At 51.2% G+C, this 22,343-nt stretch overlaps 1 protein-coding gene across 1 annotated transcript in view; it reads left to right on the forward strand.

The window, feature by feature from the left end:
- Positions 1-1,004: 1,004 nt before the first annotated feature.
- The window catches only part of LOC109869744 (cadherin EGF LAG seven-pass G-type receptor 3-like), a 66,111-nt gene continuing 44,772 nt past the window's right edge, over positions 1,005-22,343 (forward strand). Inside the window, exons 1-3 of the mRNA XM_031803927.1 lie at positions 1,005-6,274; positions 16,642-16,979; positions 17,196-17,484. Of these exons, the coding sequence (XP_031659787.1) occupies positions 1,417-6,274; positions 16,642-16,979; positions 17,196-17,484 (5,485 nt within the window). The 5' untranslated portion in view covers positions 1,005-1,416. The remainder of the gene's footprint in view (positions 6,275-16,641; positions 16,980-17,195; positions 17,485-22,343) is intronic.

Raw genomic sequence — 22,343 nt, forward strand, 5'->3', positions numbered from 1 at the left:
GAGGGCGGCTCGCCAGCATAACCTACTTTTCACCGCAAATATTGTTGGTGTGCGAGCAAGGCGATCGAGCAATGACACCCAACAGGGCTGCCTGCCTAAACGGCCAGACCCTCTCCTCCTCGCGGCTACTGACTGACTGTTCTCAGCTCGGCTCGGATATCAGGAGAGAGCAAATGCATAGAGCGCGGGGGTTGGCGTTTTTTCGTCCACAATATTATTGTGGTTGGAGCATGAATATTTCAAAATGTGTGGATCCGCTCCAACCGTGGCAGCGGCGACAGGCAGCCAGACTGAGAGAAACACAGATTGGTTTTCCTAACATATCAATTTTGTGCCACAGCACATCCGACGATACAAGCCAAGGCTGCCAGACACACCTTCCCTCCCTCAGCCATTTCCGAAATGTGGGGATGTCATTTTATAGGTTGTATAATTCACCAGCAGAATGAATTGTGTGATTAAATTGGGAATAAAAGTGATATTTTCATATAAACTACTTTTTATCCACTTTGCAAATACAATTACATATATTTGGTCATATCCATATAAATTCATGTTTATCTAAAATAATAAGTGAAGGGTGATGATTATATCGAATGAAAAGCAATGAATAGGGGTAGCTAGGCTACTGTAGATTGCTCATTGACGTTTAGGCAGAGCATGACGTAATGGAGAGGCTCAATTCAGCCAGCTCATTTGGTACATAACATAGGCCTGACTGTCTTTATAATGTATTAGGTTACGTGTGACAGAACATGTGCAATAATAAACATCATTTGCAGTACTCTCTGTGTTACACTTTCATATTTAATAAAGCCCAAATATTTATAATTATCACCAAAATGGCATTTGGTTTCATATGCTACATGGCTATTAGGTTCTGATATAGGCTATAAGGCTATAAGGTAATTTATTGAGATGGGTTTATTAAAAGATGATTGTAAGAAATAGAGTCGCTTTCCAGTTGTGTATATGGCGGCTACGGGTGGCGTAACAGCCCTGCGCGCTGGAATAAACCATTCTCTCCTATTTCTGTGAGTCGAGAGGGAGAGGGAGGCGGAGGAAGAGAGCAGCGAGGGGGAGGGGTGTTGAGAGGAGGAGAGTGTAACGCGAGGATGGTAGTACCACGGGGTCTGCTGAGAGCCATGTTGGATATGAATGAAAGGGAGAGATGATGCACCCCTGACGCCGACAGCCCGAGTTCTACCGAACACAGCGAGTAAATGACAACTTCCCGGGCCCAAGGAGAGACGGGGGAGCGCGGGGGAAGGTGTCGAGCGGTGCCGCTGGAGCTGGCGACCTAGCTGGCGACGGAAGAGAGGAAGAGACGCACTCGAAGATAGAGAGCGAGGGAGAGAGAAAGAGAGAGGGGTGAGAGGGAGAAAGGGGGAGAGGAGAAAGGATCTTACCAGACTAATGGCTGCACTGCTACTGGGTTCCTGCCTGCTCTCGCCACTTCTTCTCCACCTGTTCCTCAGCCCTTTGTTAGCAGTTATCCCGGGGAAGGCAGCAGGGTCCTGCCGCTGGAGCCCGGGACCCTGCCCTGAGACACCTAGCCATCCCGGGGAAGCTGGGGTCTTGGCGAGCAACAGCGGCTCGGTGATTCGCCCCAGGTGGACGTTACAGCGGTTCCCATCGGGACCAGAATGCCCAGTGTGGAGTCTTTTTATATGGCACGGAGACCCTTTTGGACCCTTGTGCACGGAAGAAGGGGGGGCGACAGGGGCATGGAATGGAGACATGCTTCCCGACCCTGCAGGTATGAGCAGGAGCAGCAGTGAGGAGAGGGGCGTTGTTTCACCTGTTTTCTCTTCCCCTGTTCAAAATGGCAAAATGCGGTTTGTACAAAGGACTAGAGTGTGCGCGCGGTTACCATCCTGTCTGCTGCTCTCCAAACCCGACACCAGGAGAGTCTTTGTGCGCGGCCACCACCGGGGACCTGAGAGCGAGGCGTTCGAGACAGCTACGGACGTGAGAGCGGCTTCTGAAAGGTGTAGAAGGCCTCTCCACCAGCCGGATGATGATTTTGCCTCTGTTTATCTAGCAGCCAAGCCTAAAGTGCGGGCTGCTCCTCCACAGAAAGTGGTGGCAGGCCGAGAACAGACCTCTCAATCCCGTGTAGAGAGCAAGGGGTTACCCTGGGGGTCTCTCCCCGAAACGGGGTGTTGTGGTTTGCAGCAGATGGATGTGGGGGGAGGACCTCCAGCCAACGTTATTGGACCTAGGGGGAGCATAGCAGGGAGTAATGTCGACATCCAATTTTCCCCCACCACAAATATTACGCATAGTCTCTGTTTTCTATCTAACGCTAATGAAAACATAAATTCACTTAGCTCTACAAACTCGTTTTCCTTATTCCATGATGACATACAGGCAGCAGAATTGTCTGTTCGAGCCACTAATCCTCACCCTCAGTCTGAGCCAGCTCACAGTGAGTCAGCTCTCGTCACGCCTGTAATGTCTTCCATCGCCGCTTTCACTATATCATTCTCGGCACACGCCCGTGCAATTAAGTCTGGTGTTACTCACAGGGATATCGTTACCACAACCCCTTTATCATTCTCCATCGAGCTCAACCTGACTAAACGGGATGATGACTCAGATTCACATTCCCGGCCACGAGCTAGCCCCCACCGCACTACCCGTTCTCAGCACATGAGTTCAGCACCACAGGCACTGTGGACAGCTCCCATGAAAACCTTTACACAGGATTCCCAAAGTAAACACGCAGACTTGGCTCAACACTTTCAGCCAATCTTTTTCGGGAGTGTTCACAACGTCAATAACAATAACAACTTAAGAAATGACAACCAGAACCACGACCACCAGAACCACAACAACAATAGCAACGAGGAGAACAAAGAGGAGAATGTTCTAGCGAATGACGAAAGTAACGATGCCGATAGTAGACAGGTGTCGGGGGATCTGAGTGGACCGTGCTCACAGACACAGCAGGGGTCGTTCCCGGAAGAGTGCCTTCACGCTGCGTGTACTGTCGACAGCTTAACCACTGTACAGGGGGGCTCGCGCATGCAATTAAAATCCAGTAAACTGGTGCCATTACAACAAGAAGGTGTCAGTCTGCGAGAGAGGCATATGGTTGTCGAGGTTGAAGAGGGGTCTGGGGAAGGAGAATTACAGGTGGGGGAGGGACAGGCCAGAGAGCCGTGGAGGGAGGAAGTGGAGGAGTGGGAGTCAGAAGGAATAACAAAGAGAGCCACAGCCCAAACAGATGAAACTGGAGAGGGAGAGGGAGAGGGAGGAAAGGGTCAGGAGAGGGCCAGGCACACACAGGCACAGAGTGGGTCAGGAGGACAGGGGAACAAAGAGTGGCAGGGGGATGAAAGCACACAGGGAGAGTGGGAAGAAGAGGAGGAAAGGCACAGTTCGAGGGGAGAGAGAAGCCTGGAAAGGCACATAGTGAAAGATAGAGGTGAGGGGGACAGAGAGAAAGAGGTTTTGGTGGTGGGACGCGCTCGCCGTGCTGCCAACAGACACCCTCACTTCTCCCTGTATAACTTCCAGGTGCAGGTACCAGAGAACCAGCCCCCAGGCACCTCAGTCATAGCCATTTCAGCCACAGACCCAGACTCAGGTGATGCAGGCATGCTCAGCTACACCATGGCCCCTCTAATGAACAGCAGATCAACTGACTACTTCCACATTGACCCCGACACAGGCCTCATTACCACCTCCCAGGTGCTGGACAGGGAGCACATGGATCTGCATTACTTCCGGGTCACAGCGTCAGACCATGGCTCTCCACGCCTCTCTGGCACCACCATGGTGGCCATCACCGTGGCCGACCGCAATGACCACTCGCCCATTTTTGAGCATGTAGAGTACCGGGAGACCATCCGGGAGAACGTGGAAGAGGGTTACCCCATCCTGCAGCTCCGAGCCACTGACCTGGATGCCCCGTCCAACGCCAACATCCGCTACCGCTTCATAGGAGACACCGCAGCCACCGCCCGCGCCGCTTTCGAGATCGATCCCCGCTCAGGGCTGATCACTACGCGGGGGGCAGTTGACAGGGAGACCAACGAGCGTTACACCCTCCACGTGGAGGCCAGTGACCAGGGAAAGGAGCCCGGGCCGCGCTCCGCCACCGTTAAGGTCTTCATCACGGTGCTGGATGAGAATGACAACGTGCCCCAGTTCAGCGAGAAGCGCTATGTGGTGGCGGTCAGGGAAGACATCCGGCCCCACTCGGAGATCTTGAGGGTGAGCGCTACGGACCATGATAAGGATAGCAACGCTGCCGTCCACTACAACATCATCAGTGGGAACAGCCGGGGCCAGTTCTCCATCGACAGTGTGACGGGGGAGATCCAGGTAGTTGCCCCTCTGGACTTCGAGGCAGAGAGGGAGTACACTCTGAGGGTACGAGCCCAGGACAACGGCCGGCCGCCCCTCTCCAATAACACAGGTATCATCAGCGTGCAGGTGACCGACGTCAACGACAACCCTCCCATCTTCGTATCCACACCGTTCCAGGCGTCAGTGCTGGAGAGTGCCCCCGTGGGCAGCTCCATCCTCCACATCCAGGCCATCGACACTGACTCTGGGGACAATGCCCGTCTGGAGTACAGGCTGACTGGCACTAGCCCTGACATGCCCTTCGCCATCAACTCTGCCACCGGCTGGGTGACGGTCAGCTCGGCTCTGGACCGGGAGTCTGTGGAACACTTCTTCTTTGGGGTGGATGCCAGAGACTATGGCGTCCCACCTCTCTCTGCCACAGCCAGCGTGACCATAACAGTGATGGACGTCAATGACAACAGGCCAGAGTTCCTGCAGAAAGAGTACTTTGTGAGGCTTAATGAGGACGCGGCCGTGGGCACCAGTGTGGTCGTTGTGACCGCGGTCGATCGTGATGTCAACAGTGCGGTCACATATCAGATCACGGGGGGCAACACGCGTAACCGCTTTGCCATAAGCACAGCCGGAGGGTCGGGGCTGGTCTCTCTAGCACTGCCACTCGACTACAAACAGGAACGGCGCTACGTTCTGACGGTGACTGCCTCAGATCGCACACTACACGACACGTGCCAGGTCCACGTCAACATCACGGACGCCAACACGCACCGGCCTGTATTCCAGAGTGCTCACTACTCAGTGTCTGTGAATGAGGACCGGCCGCCGGGCAGCACGGTCGTGGTCATCAGTGCCACGGATGATGACGTCGGTGAGAACGCACGCATCACCTACTTCTTGGAGGACAACATCCCCCAGTTCCGCATCGACCCGTCCAGCGGAGCCATCACACTGCAGGCCGAGCTGGACTACGAAGACCAGATGACCTACACTCTAGCCATCACCGCCCGAGACAACGGCATCCCACAGAAGTCTGACACCACCTACGTAGAGGTGAATGTGAACGATGTGAATGACAACGCACCACAGTTCCTCAGCCCCAGGTACCAGGGCACCGTCAGTGAAGACGCGCCACCCTTCACTAGTGTCCTACAGATATCCGCAACGGACCGAGATGCCCACGCCAACGGGCGCGTCCAGTACACCTTCCAGAATGGGGAGGACGGCGACGGGGACTTCACCATTGAGCCCACATCGGGCATTGTACGCACGGTCCGTCGTCTGGACCGCGAGAGCGTTCCCTTCTATGAGCTGACGGCGTACGCAGTGGACCGTGGTGTGCCTCCACAGCGGACGCCCGTCCACATCCAGGTGACAGTTCTCGACGTCAACGACAACGCACCCGTGTTCCCAGCGGATGACTTTGAGGTTCTAGTGAAGGAGAACAGTGCTGTGGGGTCAGTGGTGGCCCAGATTACAGCCACAGACCCAGACGAGGGGGCCAACGCCCAGATCATGTACCAGATCGTAGAAGGCAACATCCCTGAGATCTTCCAGATGGACATCTTCTCTGGGGAGCTCACCTCCCTCATCGACCTGGACTACGAAGCCCGCTCAGAGTATGTGATCGTGGTCCAGGCCACCTCAGCCCCCCTGGTGAGCCGGGCCACGGTGCGCATCCGGCTGGTGGACCAGAACGACAACCGGCCCCAGCTCCAGGACTTCCAGATTATCTTCAACAACTTTGTGTCCAACCGTTCCAACAGTTTCCCCAGTGGGGGGATCGGACGGGTGCCGGCCCACGACCCGGACGTGAGCGACCGCCTCTACTACACTATCGAGCGGGGCAACGAGCTGCACCTGCTGCTTCTCAACCACAGCAGCGGGGAGATCCGGCTGAGCCGCAAGCTGGACAACAACAGAGCCTTGGTGGCCCCCATGCTCATCACTGTCACAGGTGAGACAGAGAGAGAGAGAGAGAGAGAGAGAGAGAGAGAGTGGCTGGATGTGTAGGGTGGGACGGGGACAGAGAGATTTGTGTGTGAAAGAGTGTGTGTGTGGGACAGAAAGAGTGTGTGGTTTGTGTGTGTGTGAAAGAGTGTGTGGTTTGTGTGTGTGTGTGGGACAGAAAGAGTGTGTGGTTTGTGTGTGTGTGTGGGACAGAAAGAGTGTGTGGTTTGTGTGTGTGTGTGGGACAGAAAGAGTGTGTGTGTGTGTGTGTGTGTGGGACAGAAAGAGTGTGTGGTTTGTGTGTGTGTGTGGGACAGAAAGAGTGTGTGGTTTGTGTGTGTGTGTGTGTGTGGGACAGAAAGAGTGTGTGGTTTGTGTGTGTGTGAAAGAGTGTGTGGTTTGTGTGTGTGTGTGGGACAGAAAGAGTGTGTGGTTTGTGTGTGTGTGTGGGGGGGACAGAAAAAGTGTGGTGGAAGAGCTGGTCAGAAAACGTGAATGACTGAGCGGTAAAGGGGCATTTCAAATACTTAGGCTCTTGTTCCATGATTTATGTATTTGTATTGAGATAAATGAAAGAGGCGATATGTGGCATGGTATGATAAACTGCCTGGTAACGATGGTTTATGATTTATTTTACTGTACAACAGTCATGCATTTCTAGTTTGTTAATACATAGGTTTTATATAGGCAGTGTTTTTTGTGTGAGCTGGCCTATTTACAGAGCTTTTATTCCAATATATATACGAGTGTGTGTTTGTTTGTCCATCAGTGTTTGTTTGTTTGTCTGTGTATGTGTGCGTGATTGTATGTGCGTGTGTGTTTGTGCGTCTCTCTTTCTCCCTCTCTCCCTGTCCCTTTCAATTTTCCCTATGCAGTAGGAGTCTCTGTTCATCATTTCCCTCCATGTCGCCCTCCCTCCGTCTCTCCCACACTCAGCCTTTCTCAGCCTCTCTCAGCCTCTCGCAGCCTTTCTCAGCCTCTCTCAGCCTCTCTCAGCCTCTCTCTGCCTTTCTCAGCCTCTCTCAGCCTCTCTCAGCCTCTCTCAGCCTCGCTCTGCCCACTCCTCTCCTCCAGGGCTGGAGTGTTATGAGATTATAATGAAATACAGTCAGTCTGAGAGCAAGTCTGTCAGATTCATTGTATATGCTGCTGTCTGTGTCTGCCTGGCTCCCCTCCCCTCTCCTCCCCTCCCTTCACATTCTCTCTCTCTCTCTGGCTCTCACGCTCTCTCTCTCATGCTCTCTGTCTCTTTCTCTCTCTGGCTCTCACGCTCTCTCTCTCATGCTCTCTGTCTCTCGCTCTCTATCTGTCTCTCATGGGCTCTCTGTATCACTCTCTTTTCACGCTCTCTCTCTGTCTGTCATGGTCTCTCTCTCTCTCTCTCTCTCTCTCTCTTTCTCTCTCTCTCTCTGGGGCTGTGGCTGTCTCTGGTTCTCTCTCGCTTGCTTGGCTTTGACTCGTGCTCTTGTCTAACACTGGAGAGTGGGGATTAAGATGTAATATAGCCAGTCGGTCTAAGATCCCAACAGGACAGCAGGACTCATCTGATATCTGTCTCTGTCTATCTGTCTGTCTTCTTCCCCTGGGACACCAACACACACCACTACCACTTCCCCTCTTTTGTGTGTGTGTGAATCTGTGTGCTTAGGTGGGTATCTGTGTTTGTGTGTGTCTATACAGTACATATGGGTGTAGACAGAGATATTTAAACATGGAAGGCAAATAATAGAGATTTGATTAGCATTTTCTATAAAACGTGTGTTGTAAACGTTTAGCGTCCAACATATATAAATGTGTTCTTGACTGGTCATGCAAGGGATGGCCAGATAGTCTGGCACAGTTTACAGTGTTCGTAAAGAGATCCTTTTCTTCCTGCTCCAGCTGCTAAATAATCCCTCTGTTGGCAGCCCAAGTGGCGCAGAGGTCTAAGGCGTCACTACAGACATGGGTTCGATCCCAGGATCTGTCACAGCCGGCTGTGACCAGGAGACCCATGGGGCGGCGCACAATTGGCCCAGCGTCATCCGGGTTAGGGTAGGGTTTGGCCCACTGGGATGTCCTTGTCCCATTGCACTCTGGTAACTCCTTGTGGTGGGCCGGGTGCTTGCAAGCTGACCTGGTCGCCAGATGTACAGTGTTTCCTCCAACACATAGGTGCGGCTGGCTTCCGGGTTAAGCAAGCAGTGTGTCAAGAACAGTGCGGCTTGGCAGGGTCGTGTTTCGGAAGATGCACGGCTCTCGACCTTCCCCTCTCCTGAGTTCATATGGGAGTTGCAGCGATGGGACAAGACTGTAACTACCAATTGGAACCACGAAATTGGGGAGAAAAAGGGGTAAATGTACAAAAAATAAATAATAATAATATAATCCCTCTGTAATTGAACCACAACAGACAGCAGGGTCCCATACCTCCTCTCTCTTTCTTTCCTCTCCTCTCTTAGGATCATCCTTTACTTATTCAACACACACTGATGCATCCTGTAGTGAGTGTGCCCAGGTGTATTTGTGTGTGCAAGCATAAGGACAGTATAGTCAATGTGAGGGAGTGTGTATGCTACAAATGAGTAATTTCCCATTATATACATACAGTAGTTGTAAATGTGGCGTGGTAGATACGTCTGTACGCCTGGGAAGATAAAACAGATAGATCAGATCACTGAGACTGTTAGCATATGTCTGTAAAATGCACTTTTATGCTGATGCCCAATGTGTGTGTAAAGTGATCGTGTGTGTGTGTATCCATGTATGTGGTTTAATGGGAGATTAGACACTGTGTTGTAAAGATGCAGTATAAGCCTGCAGAGAGCTCTTTGACTGTGTGGCTTATTCCGTTCTACTTTGCACTGAGAATAATGAGTGTTCAGACCTCAGGGGGAGAAGGGATTTTAAAACAAACAGAGCACGGAAATCATCTGTCAGACCACTGCCTGTAGTGTGTACGTGTGTGTCTGTGTTCAAACGAGCAAGATTGTGAATGAATGCAGGCTATAGATGTGTTTCTTTCTATGGTTGTATGTGTGTGTGTTTCCGTGTGTGTGAGTCTGTGCCACATTTTGTGTTCATAATTTAACCCTCCTGGGGACCTACACTTGTTATTTCTAGGTGACTCTGCATGCCCAAAACAATTTCCATCCATTTGAAAAGGCCAACACTTGTTCAGTCTCCCCTGATATGACTGGAGGGAAAGGGAGCTGTGTGTACATGAAATGAAAGTTGTTCCCGTCTCGCAGCAGGTTCAGGCTTGGCTGAAGTGACAAGGCAAGGCAAGGCTCCATCTCTTTAAAAGTGTTTGGGCATATACTGCATAGCTACTGACGTGGGTAGCAGGCAGCTTGCTATTTCCAGCCCTATGTTTAGGAAAGGAAGTATTGCTTATATCTAGGAGGCGGTAAAACTATATTAGCCAAGTGTACCTGGAATAGCCCCTCTCAACCCAGCAGACCTAAAATGCCACTCCTCCGTTTGAAGTGTGGAGTCATGACGCGAAAACATGGATAGGAGCAAAAAGAAGCCCACAAAGTGTTATTTACAAACACTTGTTTTCCCCTCAGTGCTAAAGATGCTAAAATAACCTCCATTTATACTTTGAGGAGGGTTATAAAAGTTTAAAGATGTGCGCGAGAAAGGTAGCTTAGCCTCAGAGGGCCAGTAGCTATATGCATTAGGTCTGGGTTTTGTTGTGTAGCTACAATACCTGCTTCAGAGTGAGTTAGCTACTAGCTGCTAGCTGGGTTATATTATTGTGCTGTATGTACAGTATCTGTTCCTAAGTTATTGCTGATTGCTCAGTTATATTGTACTGTATGTAGCCTACCTGCTACCGACGTAGCTAGCTGCTGGGTGGATTAGCCTATATTGTAGCTCATTGTGTGTACCTGTTTCTGAGTTAGCTATCTAGCTGCTAGCCAGAAATAAGCCAGGCAAGGGGTGCAAATCACAAAAGATTACCTCCTTTGACTACGATCCATGTCTCATTTCAATAACAAAAGTAATTAGATATTCATTTTTGCAAGTTATTTTGTCTGAGCAGTATTCCCTATTTTGTATTTTGTGTTGACATTTCCTTTTTCTTTTTACAATGAGAGAAATTCTCCACTGTTTTCCCCTATATTATTTCTTGAACATGAAGAATCATATTTTGGTTTGAGCCTTCCTCTCATAATCCTAGTCGACCCCCTGGTTGTTCATTTATTAGCGCCTGGTGTGTGTGTGCGTGTGTGGTGTGAGTGTGTGTGAGGTCAGTAGGGAGTCAGCCTCCTCATAATCCTGTAATCAAACCAGCTGCCAACGCTCCCCTCCCCCCACAATGTCAACATCCTCATTCTGTCTCCTGTCTCTCAGTAGCTCCACCGACCCTCACTCTCTCCTGCCTCTCCTGTCTCTCAGTAGCTCCACCGACCATCACTCTCTCCTGCCTCTCCTGTCTCTCAGTAGCTCCACTGACCATCACTCTCTCCTGCCTCTCCTGTCTCTCAGTAGCTCCACCGACCATCACTCTCTCCTGTCTCTCCTGTCTCTCAGTAGCTCCACCGACCATCACTCTCTCCTGCCTCTCCTGTCTCTCAGTAGCTCCACCGACCATCACTCTCTCCTGCCTCTCAGTAGCTCCACCAACCCTCACTCACTCCTGTCTCTCATTAGCTCCACCAACCCTCACTCTCTCCTGTCTCTCAGTAGCTCCACCAACCCTCACTCTCTCCTGCCTCTCAGTAGCTCCACCGACCATCACTCTCTCCTGCCTCTCCTGGCTCTCAGTAGCTCCACCAACCCTCACTCTCTCCTGCCTCTCCTGTCTCTCAGTAGCTCCACCAACCCTCACTTTCTCCTGTCTCTCAGTAGTTCCACCAACCATCACTCTCTCCTGTCTCTCCTGTCTCTCAGTAGCTCCACAGACCATCACTCTCTCCTGTCTCTCCTGTCTCTCATAAGCTCCACCGACCATCACTTTCTCCTGTCTCTCAGTAGCTCCACAGACCATCACTCTCTCCTGTCTCTCCTGTCTCTCATAAGCTCCACCAACCCTCACTTTCTCCTGTCTCTCAGTAGCTCCACGACCATCACTCTCTCCTGCCTCTCCTGTCTCTCAGTAGCTTCACAGACCATCACTCTCTCCTGCCTCTCCTGTCTCTCAGTAGCTCCACCGACACTCACTCTCTCCTGTCTCTCAGTAGCTCCACCAACCCTCACTCTCTCCTGTCTCTCAGTAGCTCCACCGACCCTCACTCTCTCCTGCCTCTCCTGTCTCTCAGTAGCTCCACCGACCCTCACTCTCTCCTGCCTCTCAGTGGTTCCACCGACCTTCACTCTCTCTTGTCTCTCAGTAGCTCCACCCGACCCTCACTCTCTCCTGCCTCTCCTGTCTCTCAGTAGCTCCACAGACCATCACTCTCTCCTGCCTCTCCTGTCTCTCAGTAGCTCTACCGACCCTCACTCTCTCCTGTCTCTCCTGTCTCTCAGTAGCTCTACCAACCCTCACTCTCTCCTGCCTCTCCTGTCTCTCAGTAGCTCCACAGACCATCACTCTCTCCTGTCTCTCAGTAGCTCCACCGTCCATCACTCTCTCCTGTCTCTCCTGTCTCTCCTGTCTCTCAGTAGCTCCACTGACCATCACTCTCTCCTGTCTCTCCTGTCTCTCCTGTCTCTCAGTAGCTCCACTGACCATCACTCTCTCCTGCCTCTCCTGTCTCTCAGTAGCTCCACCGACCATCACTCTCTCCTGCCTCTCAGTAGCTCCACCAACCCTCACTCACTCCTGTCTCTCATTAGCTCCACCAACCCTCACTCTCTCCTGTCTCTCAGTAGCTCCACCAACCCTCACTCTCTCCTGTCTCTCAGTAGCTCCACCAACCCTCACTCTCTCCTGCCTCTCAGTAGCTCCACCGACCATCACTCTCTCCTGCCTCTCCTGGCTCTCAGTAGCTCCACCAACCCTCACTCTCTCCTGCCTCTCCTGTCTCTCAGTAGCTCCACCAACCCTCACTTTCTCCTGTCTCTCAGTAGCTCCACCAACCATCACTCTCTCCTGTCTCTCCTGTCTCTCAGTAGCTCCACAGACCATCACTCTCTCCTGTCTCTCCTGTCTCTCATAAGCTCCACCAACCCTCACTTTCTCCTGTCTCTCAGTAGCTCCACGACCATCACTCTCTCCTGCCTCTCCTGTCTCTCAGTAGCTCCACCGACACTCACTCTCTCCTGTCTCTCAGTAGCTCCACCAACCCTCACTCTCTCCTGTCTCTCAGTATCTCCACCAACCCTCACTCTCTCCTGTCTCTTAGTAGCTCCACCGACACTCACTCTCTCCTGTCTCTCAGTAGCTCCACCAACCATCACTCTCTCCTGCCTCTCCTGGCTCTCAGTAGCTCCACCAACCCTCACTCTCTCCTGCCTCTCCTGTCTCTCAGTAGCTCCACCAACCCTCACTTTCTCCTGTCTCTCAGTAGCTCCACAGACCATCACTCTCTCCTGTCTCTCCTGTCTCTCATAAGCTCCACCGACCATCACTTTCTCCTGTCTCTCAGTAGCTCCACAGACCATCACTCTCTCCTGTCTCTCCTGTCTCTCATAAGCTCCACCAACCCTCACTTTCTCCTGTCTCTCAGTAGCTCCACGACCATCACTCTCTCCTGCCTCTCCTGTCTCTCAGTAGCTTCACAGACCATCACTCTCTCCTGCCTCTCCTGTCTCTCAGTAGCTCCACCGACACTCACTCTCTCCTGTCTCTCAGTAGCTCCACCAACCCTCACTCTCTCCTGTCTCTCAGTAGCTCCACCGACCCTCACTCTCTCCTGCCTCTCCTGTCTCTCAGTAGCTCCACCGACCCTCACTCTCTCCTGCCTCTCAGTGGTTCCACCGACCTTCACTCTCTCTTGTCTCTCAGTAGCTCCACCCGACCCTCACTCTCTCCTGCCTCTCCTGTCTCTCAGTAGCTCCACGACCATCACTCTCTCCTGCCTCTCCTGTCTCTCAGTAGCTTCACAGACCATCACTCTCTCCTGCCTCTCCTGTCTCTCAGTAGCTCCACCGACACTCACTCTCTCCTGTCTCTCAGTAGCTCCACCAACCCTCACTCTCTCCTGTCTCTCAGTAGCTCCACCGACCCTCACTCTCTCCTGCCTCTCCTGTCTCTCAGTAGCTCCACCGACCCTCACTCTCTCCTGCCTCTCAGTGGTTCCACCGACCTTCACTCTCTCTTGTCTCTCAGTAGCTCCACCCGACCCTCACTCTCTCCTGCCTCTCCTGTCTCTCAGTAGCTTCACAGACCATCACTCTCTCCTGCCTCTCCTGTCTCTCAGTAGCTCCACCGACACTCACTCTCTCCTGTCTCTCAGTAGCTCCACCAACCCTCACTCTCTCCTGTCTCTCAGTAGCTCCACCGACCCTCACTCTCTCCTGCCTCTCCTGTCTCTCAGTAGCTCCACCGACCCTCACTCTCTCCTGCCTCTCAGTGGTTCCACCGACCTTCACTCTCTCTTGTCTCTCAGTAGCTCCACCCGACCCTCACTCTCTCCTGCCTCTCCTGTCTCTCAGTAGCTCCACAGACCATCACTCTCTCCTGCCTCTCCTGTCTCTCAGTAGCTCTACCGACCCTCACTCTCTCCTGTCTCTCCTGTCTCTCAGTAGCTCTACCAACCCTCACTCTCTCCTGCCTCTCCTGTCTCTCAGTAGCTCCACAGACCATCACTCTCTCCTGTCTCTCAGTAGCTCCACCGTCCATCACTCTCTCCTGTCTCTCCTGTCTCTCCTGTCTCTCAGTAGCTCCACTGACCATCACTCTCTCCTGTCTCTCCTGTCTCTCCTGTCTCTCAGTAGCTCCACTGACCATCACTCTCTCCTGCCTCTCCTGTCTCTCAGTAGCTCCACCGACCATCACTCTCTCCTGCCTCTCAGTAGCTCCACCAACCCTCACTCACTCCTGTCTCTCATTAGCTCCACCAACCCTCACTCTCTCCTGTCTCTCAGTAGCTCCACCAACCCTCACTCTCTCCTGTCTCTCAGTAGCTCCACCAACCCTCACTCTCTCCTGCCTCTCAGTAGCTCCACCGACCATCACTCTCTCCTGCCTCTCCTGGCTCTCAGTAGCTCCACCAACCCTCACTCTCTCCTGCCTCTCCTGTCTCTCAGTAGCTCCACCAACCCTCACTTTCTCCTGTCTCTCAGTAGCTCCACCAACCATCACTCTCTCCTGTCTCTCCTGTCTCTCAGTAGCTCCACAGACCATCACTCTCTCCTGTCTCTCCTGTCTCTCATAAGCTCCACCAACCCTCACTTTCTCCTGTCTCTCAGTAGCTCCACGACCATCACTCTCTCCTGCCTCTCCTGTCTCTCAGTAGCTCCACCGACACTCACTCTCTCCTGTCTCTCAGTAGCTCCACCAACCCTCACTCTCTCCTGTCTCTCAGTATCTCCACCAACCCTCACTCTCTCCTGTCTCTTAGTAGCTCCACCGACACTCACTCTCTCCTGTCTCTCAGTAGCTCCACCAACCATCACTCTCTCCTGCCTCTCCTGGCTCTCAGTAGCTCCACCAACCCTCACTCTCTCCTGCCTCTCCTGTCTCTCAGTAGCTCCACCAACCCTCACTTTCTCCTGTCTCTCAGTAGCTCCACAGACCATCACTCTCTCCTGTCTCTCCTGTCTCTCATAAGCTCCACCGACCATCACTTTCTCCTGTCTCTCAGTAGCTCCACAGACCATCACTCTCTCCTGTCTCTCCTGTCTCTCATAAGCTCCACCAACCCTCACTTTCTCCTGTCTCTCAGTAGCTCCACGACCATCACTCTCTCCTGCCTCTCCTGTCTCTCAGTAGCTTCACAGACCATCACTCTCTCCTGCCTCTCCTGTCTCTCAGTAGCTCCACCGACACTCACTCTCTCCTGTCTCTCAGTAGCTCCACCAACCCTCACTCTCTCCTGTCTCTCAGTAGCTCCACCGACCCTCACTCTCTCCTGCCTCTCCTGTCTCTCAGTAGCTCCACCGACCCTCACTCTCTCCTGCCTCTCAGTGGTTCCACCGACCTTCACTCTCTCTTGTCTCTCAGTAGCTCCACCCGACCCTCACTCTCTCCTGCCTCTCCTGTCTCTCAGTAGCTCCACAGACCATCACTCTCTCCTGCCTCTCCTGTCTCTCAGTAGCTCTACCGACCCTCACTCTCTCCTGTCTCTCCTGTCTCTCAGTAGCTCTACCAACCCTCACTCTCTCCTGCCTCTCCTGTCTCTCAGTAGCTCCACAGACCATCACTCTCTCCTGTCTCTCCTGTCTCTCAGTAGCTCCACCGTCCATCACTCTCTCCTGTCTCTCCTGTCTCTCCTGTCTCTCAGTAGCTCCACTGACCATCACTCTCTCCTGTCTCTCCTGTCTCTCAGTAGCTCCACTGACCATCACTCTCTCCTGCCTCTCCTGTCTCTCAGTAGCTCCACCGACCATCACTCTCTCCTGCCTCTCAGTAGCTCCACCAACCCTCACTCACTCCTGTCTCTCATTAGCTCCACCAACCCTCACTCTCTCCTGTCTCTCAGTAGCTCCACCAACCCTCACTCTCTCCTGTCTCTCAGTAGCTCCACCAACCCTCACTCTCTCCTGCCTCTCAGTAGCTCCACCGACCATCACTCTCTCCTGCCTCTCCTGGCTCTCAGTAGCTCCACCAACCCTCACTCTCTCCTGCCTCTCCTGTCTCTCAGTAGCTCCACCAACCCTCACTTTCTCCTGTCTCTCAGTAGCTCCACCAACCATCACTCTCTCCTGCCTCTCCTGTCTCTCAGTAGCTTCACAGACCATCACTCTCTCCTGCCTCTCCTGTCTCTCAGTAGCTCCACCGACACTCACTCTCTCCTGTCTCTCAGTAGCTCCACCAACCCTCACTCTCTCCTGTCTCTCAGTATCTCCACCAACCCTCACTCTCTCCTGTCTCTTAGTAGCTCCACCGACACTCACTCTCTCCTGCCTCTCAGTAGCTCCACCAACCATCACTCTCTCCTGCCTCTCCTGTCTCTCAGTAGCTCCACAGACCATCACTCTCTCCTGCCTCTCCTGTCTCTCAGTAGCTCCACATACCATCACTCTCTCCTGCCTCTCCTGTCTCTCAGTAGCTCCACAGACCATCACTCTCTCCTGCCTCTCCTGTCTCTCAGTAGCTCCACCGACCATCACTCTCTCCTGCCTCTCCTGTCTCTCAATAGCTCCACAGACCATCACTCTCTCCTGCCTCTCCTATCTCTTAGTAGCTCCACCGACACTCACTCTCTCCTTCTTTCCTATTTGTGTGTGTCATGCTACCTAAATATGTATATCTCTACAGATTGACATAGCAACTTCACCCCCCCCCCTCTCTCTCCTCCCATCCCCCTCTCCCTCTCCCTCTCTCCCCCTCTCTCTCAGACGGAGTCCACAGTATCTCGGCCCAGTGCGTTCTACGAGTGCTCATCATCACAGAGGACATGTTGAGCAGCAGCGTGACGGTGCGCCTCCAAAACATGTCCCAGGAGCACTTTCTGTCCCCACTGCTGGGTCACTTCCTGGAAGGGGTGTCGGCGGTGCTGTCCATCCCTCCAGAGGATGTTTTTGTATTCAACATCCAGCCGGACGGCGAGGCAGGGGGCATCCTGAACGTCAGTTTCACCGCTGCGCTGCCCGGGGGTAACTTTTTACCCTCAGAGGCCCTGGAAGAGCAACTCTACCTCAACCGTCCGCACCTCACCTCCTTGGCAAAGATGGAGGTACGGGAGGCGGAAGAACAGACAGATAAACTCAGAAACACAGATAGCATTAGACATATGTGGTTACGCATCAAGATACATAGATGTACGCACTGAACACACACACTTACAAGAGGACGGACACGCACACACAAACACTCGTTCTCTTTCACTCTCACTCTATTCCCAACCCGTCCACTGAATTGAAACTATCTGTGTGTGTGTGTTGTAAAACAGGTGCTCCCGTTCGATGACAACGTGTGTCTGCGGGAGCCGTGTCAGAACTACATGAAGTGTATCTCGGTGCTTCGCTTCAACAGCTCTGCTCCCTTCATCTCCTCTCCCTCCATCCTGTTCCGGCCCATCCACCCCATCGCCGGGCTGCGCTGCCGCTGCCCCACAGGCTTCACTGGGGACTACTGCGAGACGGAGATCAACCTGTGTTACTCCAACCCCTGCCTCAACGGAGGTGTGTGTGCTCGCAGGGAGGGAGGCTACACCTGTATCTGCAGAGAAGACTACACAGGTAGTAGGTGTTTAGTCACTGTGTGTGTGTGTGTGTGTGTGTGTGTGTGTGTGTGTGTGTGTGTGTGTGTGTGTGTGTGTGTGTGTGTGTGTGTGTGTGTGTGTGTGTGTGTGTGTGTGTGTGTGTGTGTGTGTGTGTGTGTGTGTGTGTGTGCCTGCGTGCGTGCGTGCGTGCGTGTGTGTATGCTTATGTCTGATTCACTGTGTCTGACATTTTGTGTGACGTTTTCTGACTGTTTATGAAAAATGTGTGTGTTTTTTCCTGTGAGTGAGTCTCTGGAAACAGAGTAGTGTTATGTCCTCACAAGGACGTGTTTCCCATCCCTCCTCATTTCCCCTGGGAATAGCTGCAATACTGTCTTATGGTGGAAGTGATGGAGGATAGATGCCATGAATATGTTAGAGGTGTTTCATATTCTCTTTCATTTCAGATCAAAAAAGCTTGGGGTGAACCAGCACTTTTCTTTCAGAAGTGAGAAGGAGCCTTAAGCGCTGTTCAAACTCTTGCAGAGAGAGAAGTTAGAGACTAAAGGAGGGAGGGAAGACTAGAAAGAGGGCGAGAGAGATACGGGGAATGAAAAAAGTGATCGTAACGATTGAATAGATAATAGAGACTGATGAGAAATAGAGAGGAGGGTTTTGAGGATTTTCTGTACTGCCTGTGTTTATATGAAATGTCACTGTGTTGTTTCAATGGACTGCAGAGAACTAACGCAGGCATTTAATAATGATTCTGCAATAGATGGAATGATTCCCATGGAGATAATAAAAGATATGGAGAAAAGATAACTACTTAGAGTATTTATAGATAAAGGAAAGAGGGGGAGTATAGAGAGGGAGAGATGGAGCAAAAAGCACATTTTACATTTAGCAGATGTTCTTATCCAGATCGACATAGCAGTGAGTGCATACATTTTCTTACTGGTCCCCCGTGCGAATGGAACCCACAACCCTGATGTTGCAAGCGCCATGCTCTACCAACTGAGCGCCATGCTCTACCAACTGAGCGCCATGCTCTACCAACTGAGCTCCATGCGCTACCAACTGAGCTCCATGCTCTACCAACTGAGCTCCATGCTCTACCAACTGAGCTCCATGCTCTACCAACTGAGCTCCATGCTCTACCAACTGAGCTCCATGCTCTACCAACTGAGCGCCATGCTCTACCAACTGAGCGCCATGCTCTACCAACTGAGCGCCATGCTCTACCAACTGAGCACCATGCTCTACCAACTGAGCGCCATGCTCTACCAACTGAGCTCCATGCTCTACCAAATGAGCGCCATGCTCTACCAACTGAGCGCCATGCTCTACCAACTGAGCACCATGATCTACCAACTGAGCTCCATGCTCTACCAACTGAGCGCCATGCTCTACCAACTGAGCTCCATGCTCTACCAACTGAGCGCCATGCTCTACCAACTGAGCTCCATGCTCTACCAACTGAGCTCCATGCTCTACCAACTGAGCTCCATGCTCTACCAACTGAGCTCCATGCTCTACCAACTGAGCACCCTGCTCTACCAACTGAGCTCCATGCTCTACCAACTGAGCTCCATGCTCTACCAACTGAGTTCCATGCTCTATCAACTGAGCACCATGCTCTACCAACTGAGCACCATGCTCTACCAACTGAGCACCATGCTCTACCAACTGAGCTCCATGCTCTACCAACTGAGCACCATGCTCTACCAACTGAGCCACATGGGAAAAGGGGGACTAAAGGGAGTGGGAGGGGCTAAGCTAGGAAGAAGAAAGGGAAGCATCAGAGGCAGAGAGAGGAGAACTAGGCAGAGAAAAAGAGAGAGGGACTAATGTACAGAGAGAAAGGGAGTTAAGGAGGTAGAGAGAGAAAAAGAGAGAGAAGGATGTAGAGAGAGAACAGGGAAGGAAGGAGGTAAAGATGGAGAGAGAGGGAAGGAGGTAGAAAAAGAGAGCGAAAGAGTCAGAGGAGGTAGAGAGATGGCCTCTGGGGATGTACCATGTGTGGGAGGGAAGGAGGGGTAGGTTGAGGAGCCGTAGGGGAAGGGATGGCTTTGATGAATAAAACATCCCATGAATGAAGGGGTGTGAATGCATTAGCTCGAGATACAGAGAGAATGAGGAAGGGAGGAGAAAATAAGAAGCAGGGGAAATAAGAAGCAAAGATAGGGATGACGGGCAATCGGAAGATAGTTTTAAGAATGTGCAGGCATAGGGATGGAGAGAGTGAGGGAGGAAGAGAGGAAAAGGGGAAGTCAGGATGGACAGGAAGTGTGGAGAAGAAAAGAGAGAGGGGGGGAAGAGAGGAAAAGGGGAAGTCAGGATGGACAGGGAGTGTGGAGAAGAAAAGAGAGGGGGGGGGAAGAGAGGAAAAGGGGAAGTCAGGATGGACAGGGAGGGTGGAGAAGAAAAGAGAGTGGGGGGGAAGAGGACAGAAATAGTGCTCCGTTTGTACAGAATAAAGAGAATCGAGAAGCACCGGTAGAATGTAGAGTCGTTTTTTATAACAAGAGCATAAGTGTCTTGTTATCTTAGGGAAAGCTTTTGTCCAGTAATTGCTACATTTCCATGTAAGTCTGTGAAGAATATGAATGTAGAAGCTAAACTGTGCTCCCTATCGGTTTGAGTGGGCCTTCAGTGTGTTGAGTGAGCGCAGAGTTGTACACCAAACAATTATAAGAGAGTCAGTGAAGTGAAAAGAATAGGATCTTCTGTTCTTTGCCAGGGCAACATGGACTCAGTGGTAGACATAACATAGTAAATGTAAATCTGGGCGACTCCAATTAGTATGATATGTTACGTTTAATATGGCATACATTGATTTGTGGATGTCTATCATCCATTTCGTACAATATATTACGAATTGCAATTTGTACAATATGTTACCAATTAACAAAACGTATAATATGTTATGTATTCAAATTTGTTGTCTCTAACATCAGCTAGGTGGCTAATGTGAGCTAGGCAAAGGGTTAGGGGTTAAGGTTAGGATCAAGGTTAGGGTTAGGATTCAGGTTAAAGGGTTAAGGTTAGGGTTAGGGTTAGGGGTTAAGGTTAGGATCAAGGTTAGGGTTAGGATTCAGGTTAAAGGGTTAAGGTTAGGGTTAGAGTTAGGGGAAGGGTTAGCTAACATGCTAAGTAGTCGTAGCTAAAAGGAAGTAAGTACTTGCAAAGTTGCTATTTAGGTACAATGGCAAAGTTGTCCGTGATGAGATTCAAACACTCAACCTTCGGATTGCTAGATGTTTGCTCTGTCTGTCTGTATCACTAGACAAATAATTAATGATTATTAATGTCTGTTTATTTATTTTAATATTAATAAGTTGGTGTGTGTGTGTGTGTGTGTGTGTGTGTGTATATGTGTGTATGTGTATATGTGAGCAGCGTGGGTGTAGGAAGAAGGAGGGGTGAAAGTCGTTTAAAGTCTTCTTGCTTTTAGACACAGAACTCGACCATGTTTTAACACTGCACATCATACCGGGGGGTACAGTCAGTCAGTTTGTGTGTGTGTCAGCGTGGGTGTCCATACGCGCATGAGAAAAAGACCAAGGCACTCTGCAGTCTCGCCCACCAAGCTTGGTGGTTGTTTTAAACCATGCCAGTGGCTACATTCACCATAGTAGTGCCTTGACGTTGAACAAATATTGTACCAACGAGACACCATTAGGCCCGCCATACAAAGGCCTGCAGCTCTAACATGATCTGCATGTCTCCATGGACCTCAGCAGGCCTCTAAACTGGGGGCCTGGAGGAGCAGTGTCTGCAGGGTGAAGGCAGTTAATGCCCACACTGTGTTTACACCAGCTCATTGAAAGGGAGGCTGGCTGGTGCTCTCTAGCTAGGTATTTTACTCAATCTGCTGAGTCTGATTATATGTACATTTTTGCCTGTAGTGATATAGTTTTATTTGCTGGGCATTGAGCAGAGACTACTGCCCACACAAATAGGTTTGCCTGCAGTGACAGTCATATTTTGAGAAATCCTGGCAAAGGAATAGAATGAGGAAAGGTTGGTTCATTCCATAGAGAATGATAGAAGCATCTAGTGAGACTACTGCCCACTCAAATGGGGTTGCTTGCAGTTACAGTCATATTTTGAGAAATCCTGGCAAGAGAATTGTTTGAGGAAATGTTGGTTTCTCCCATAGAGAATGATAGAAGCCTCTAGTGGCCAAAAGGCTGTTATAGCATGGGCAGCACCATTGTGTGCTTCCACCATGCTTCAGACATTTTAAAGTAGTCAACTGGGTGGGGATTCTGATGGGTTGTAGCCTCAATGGCGCTGCCCATGCTGTCACAGATGCTATAATGGCACAGATATGAAGATGAGTCCTCTATACATTCCTATGGTTCATCGAAACATTTAATACACTCATGACCAAAAGTATGTGGACACCTGCTTGTCGAATATCTCATTCCAAAATGATGGTCATTAATATTGAGTTGGTCCCCCTTTGCTGCTATAACAGCCTCCACTCTTCTGGGAAGGCTTTCCACTACATGTTGGAACATTACTGTGGGAACTTGCTTCCATTCAGCCACAAGAGCATTAGTGAGGTTGGACACTGATGTTGGGTGATTAGGCCTGGGTTGCAGTCGGAGTTCCAATTCATCCCAAATGTGTTTGATGGGGTTGAGGTCAGGGCTTTGTGCAGGCCAGTCAAGTTCTTCCACACCGATCTTGACAAACCATTTTTGTATGGACCTCGCTTTGTGCACGGGGGCATTGTCATGCTGAAACAATGCCCATACTGTTGCCACAAAGTTGAAAGCACAGACTCGTCTAGAATGTCCTTATCTACTGTAGAGTTAAGATTTCCCTTCACTGGAACTAAGGGGCCCGAACCATGAAAAACTGCCCCAGACCATTATTCCTCCT

The sequence above is a fragment of the Oncorhynchus kisutch genome, linkage group LG24 (genome assembly GCF_002021735.2).
Source record: "Oncorhynchus kisutch isolate 150728-3 linkage group LG24, Okis_V2, whole genome shotgun sequence".
In the NCBI taxonomy this organism is placed as follows: Eukaryota; Metazoa; Chordata; class Actinopteri; order Salmoniformes; family Salmonidae; genus Oncorhynchus; species Oncorhynchus kisutch.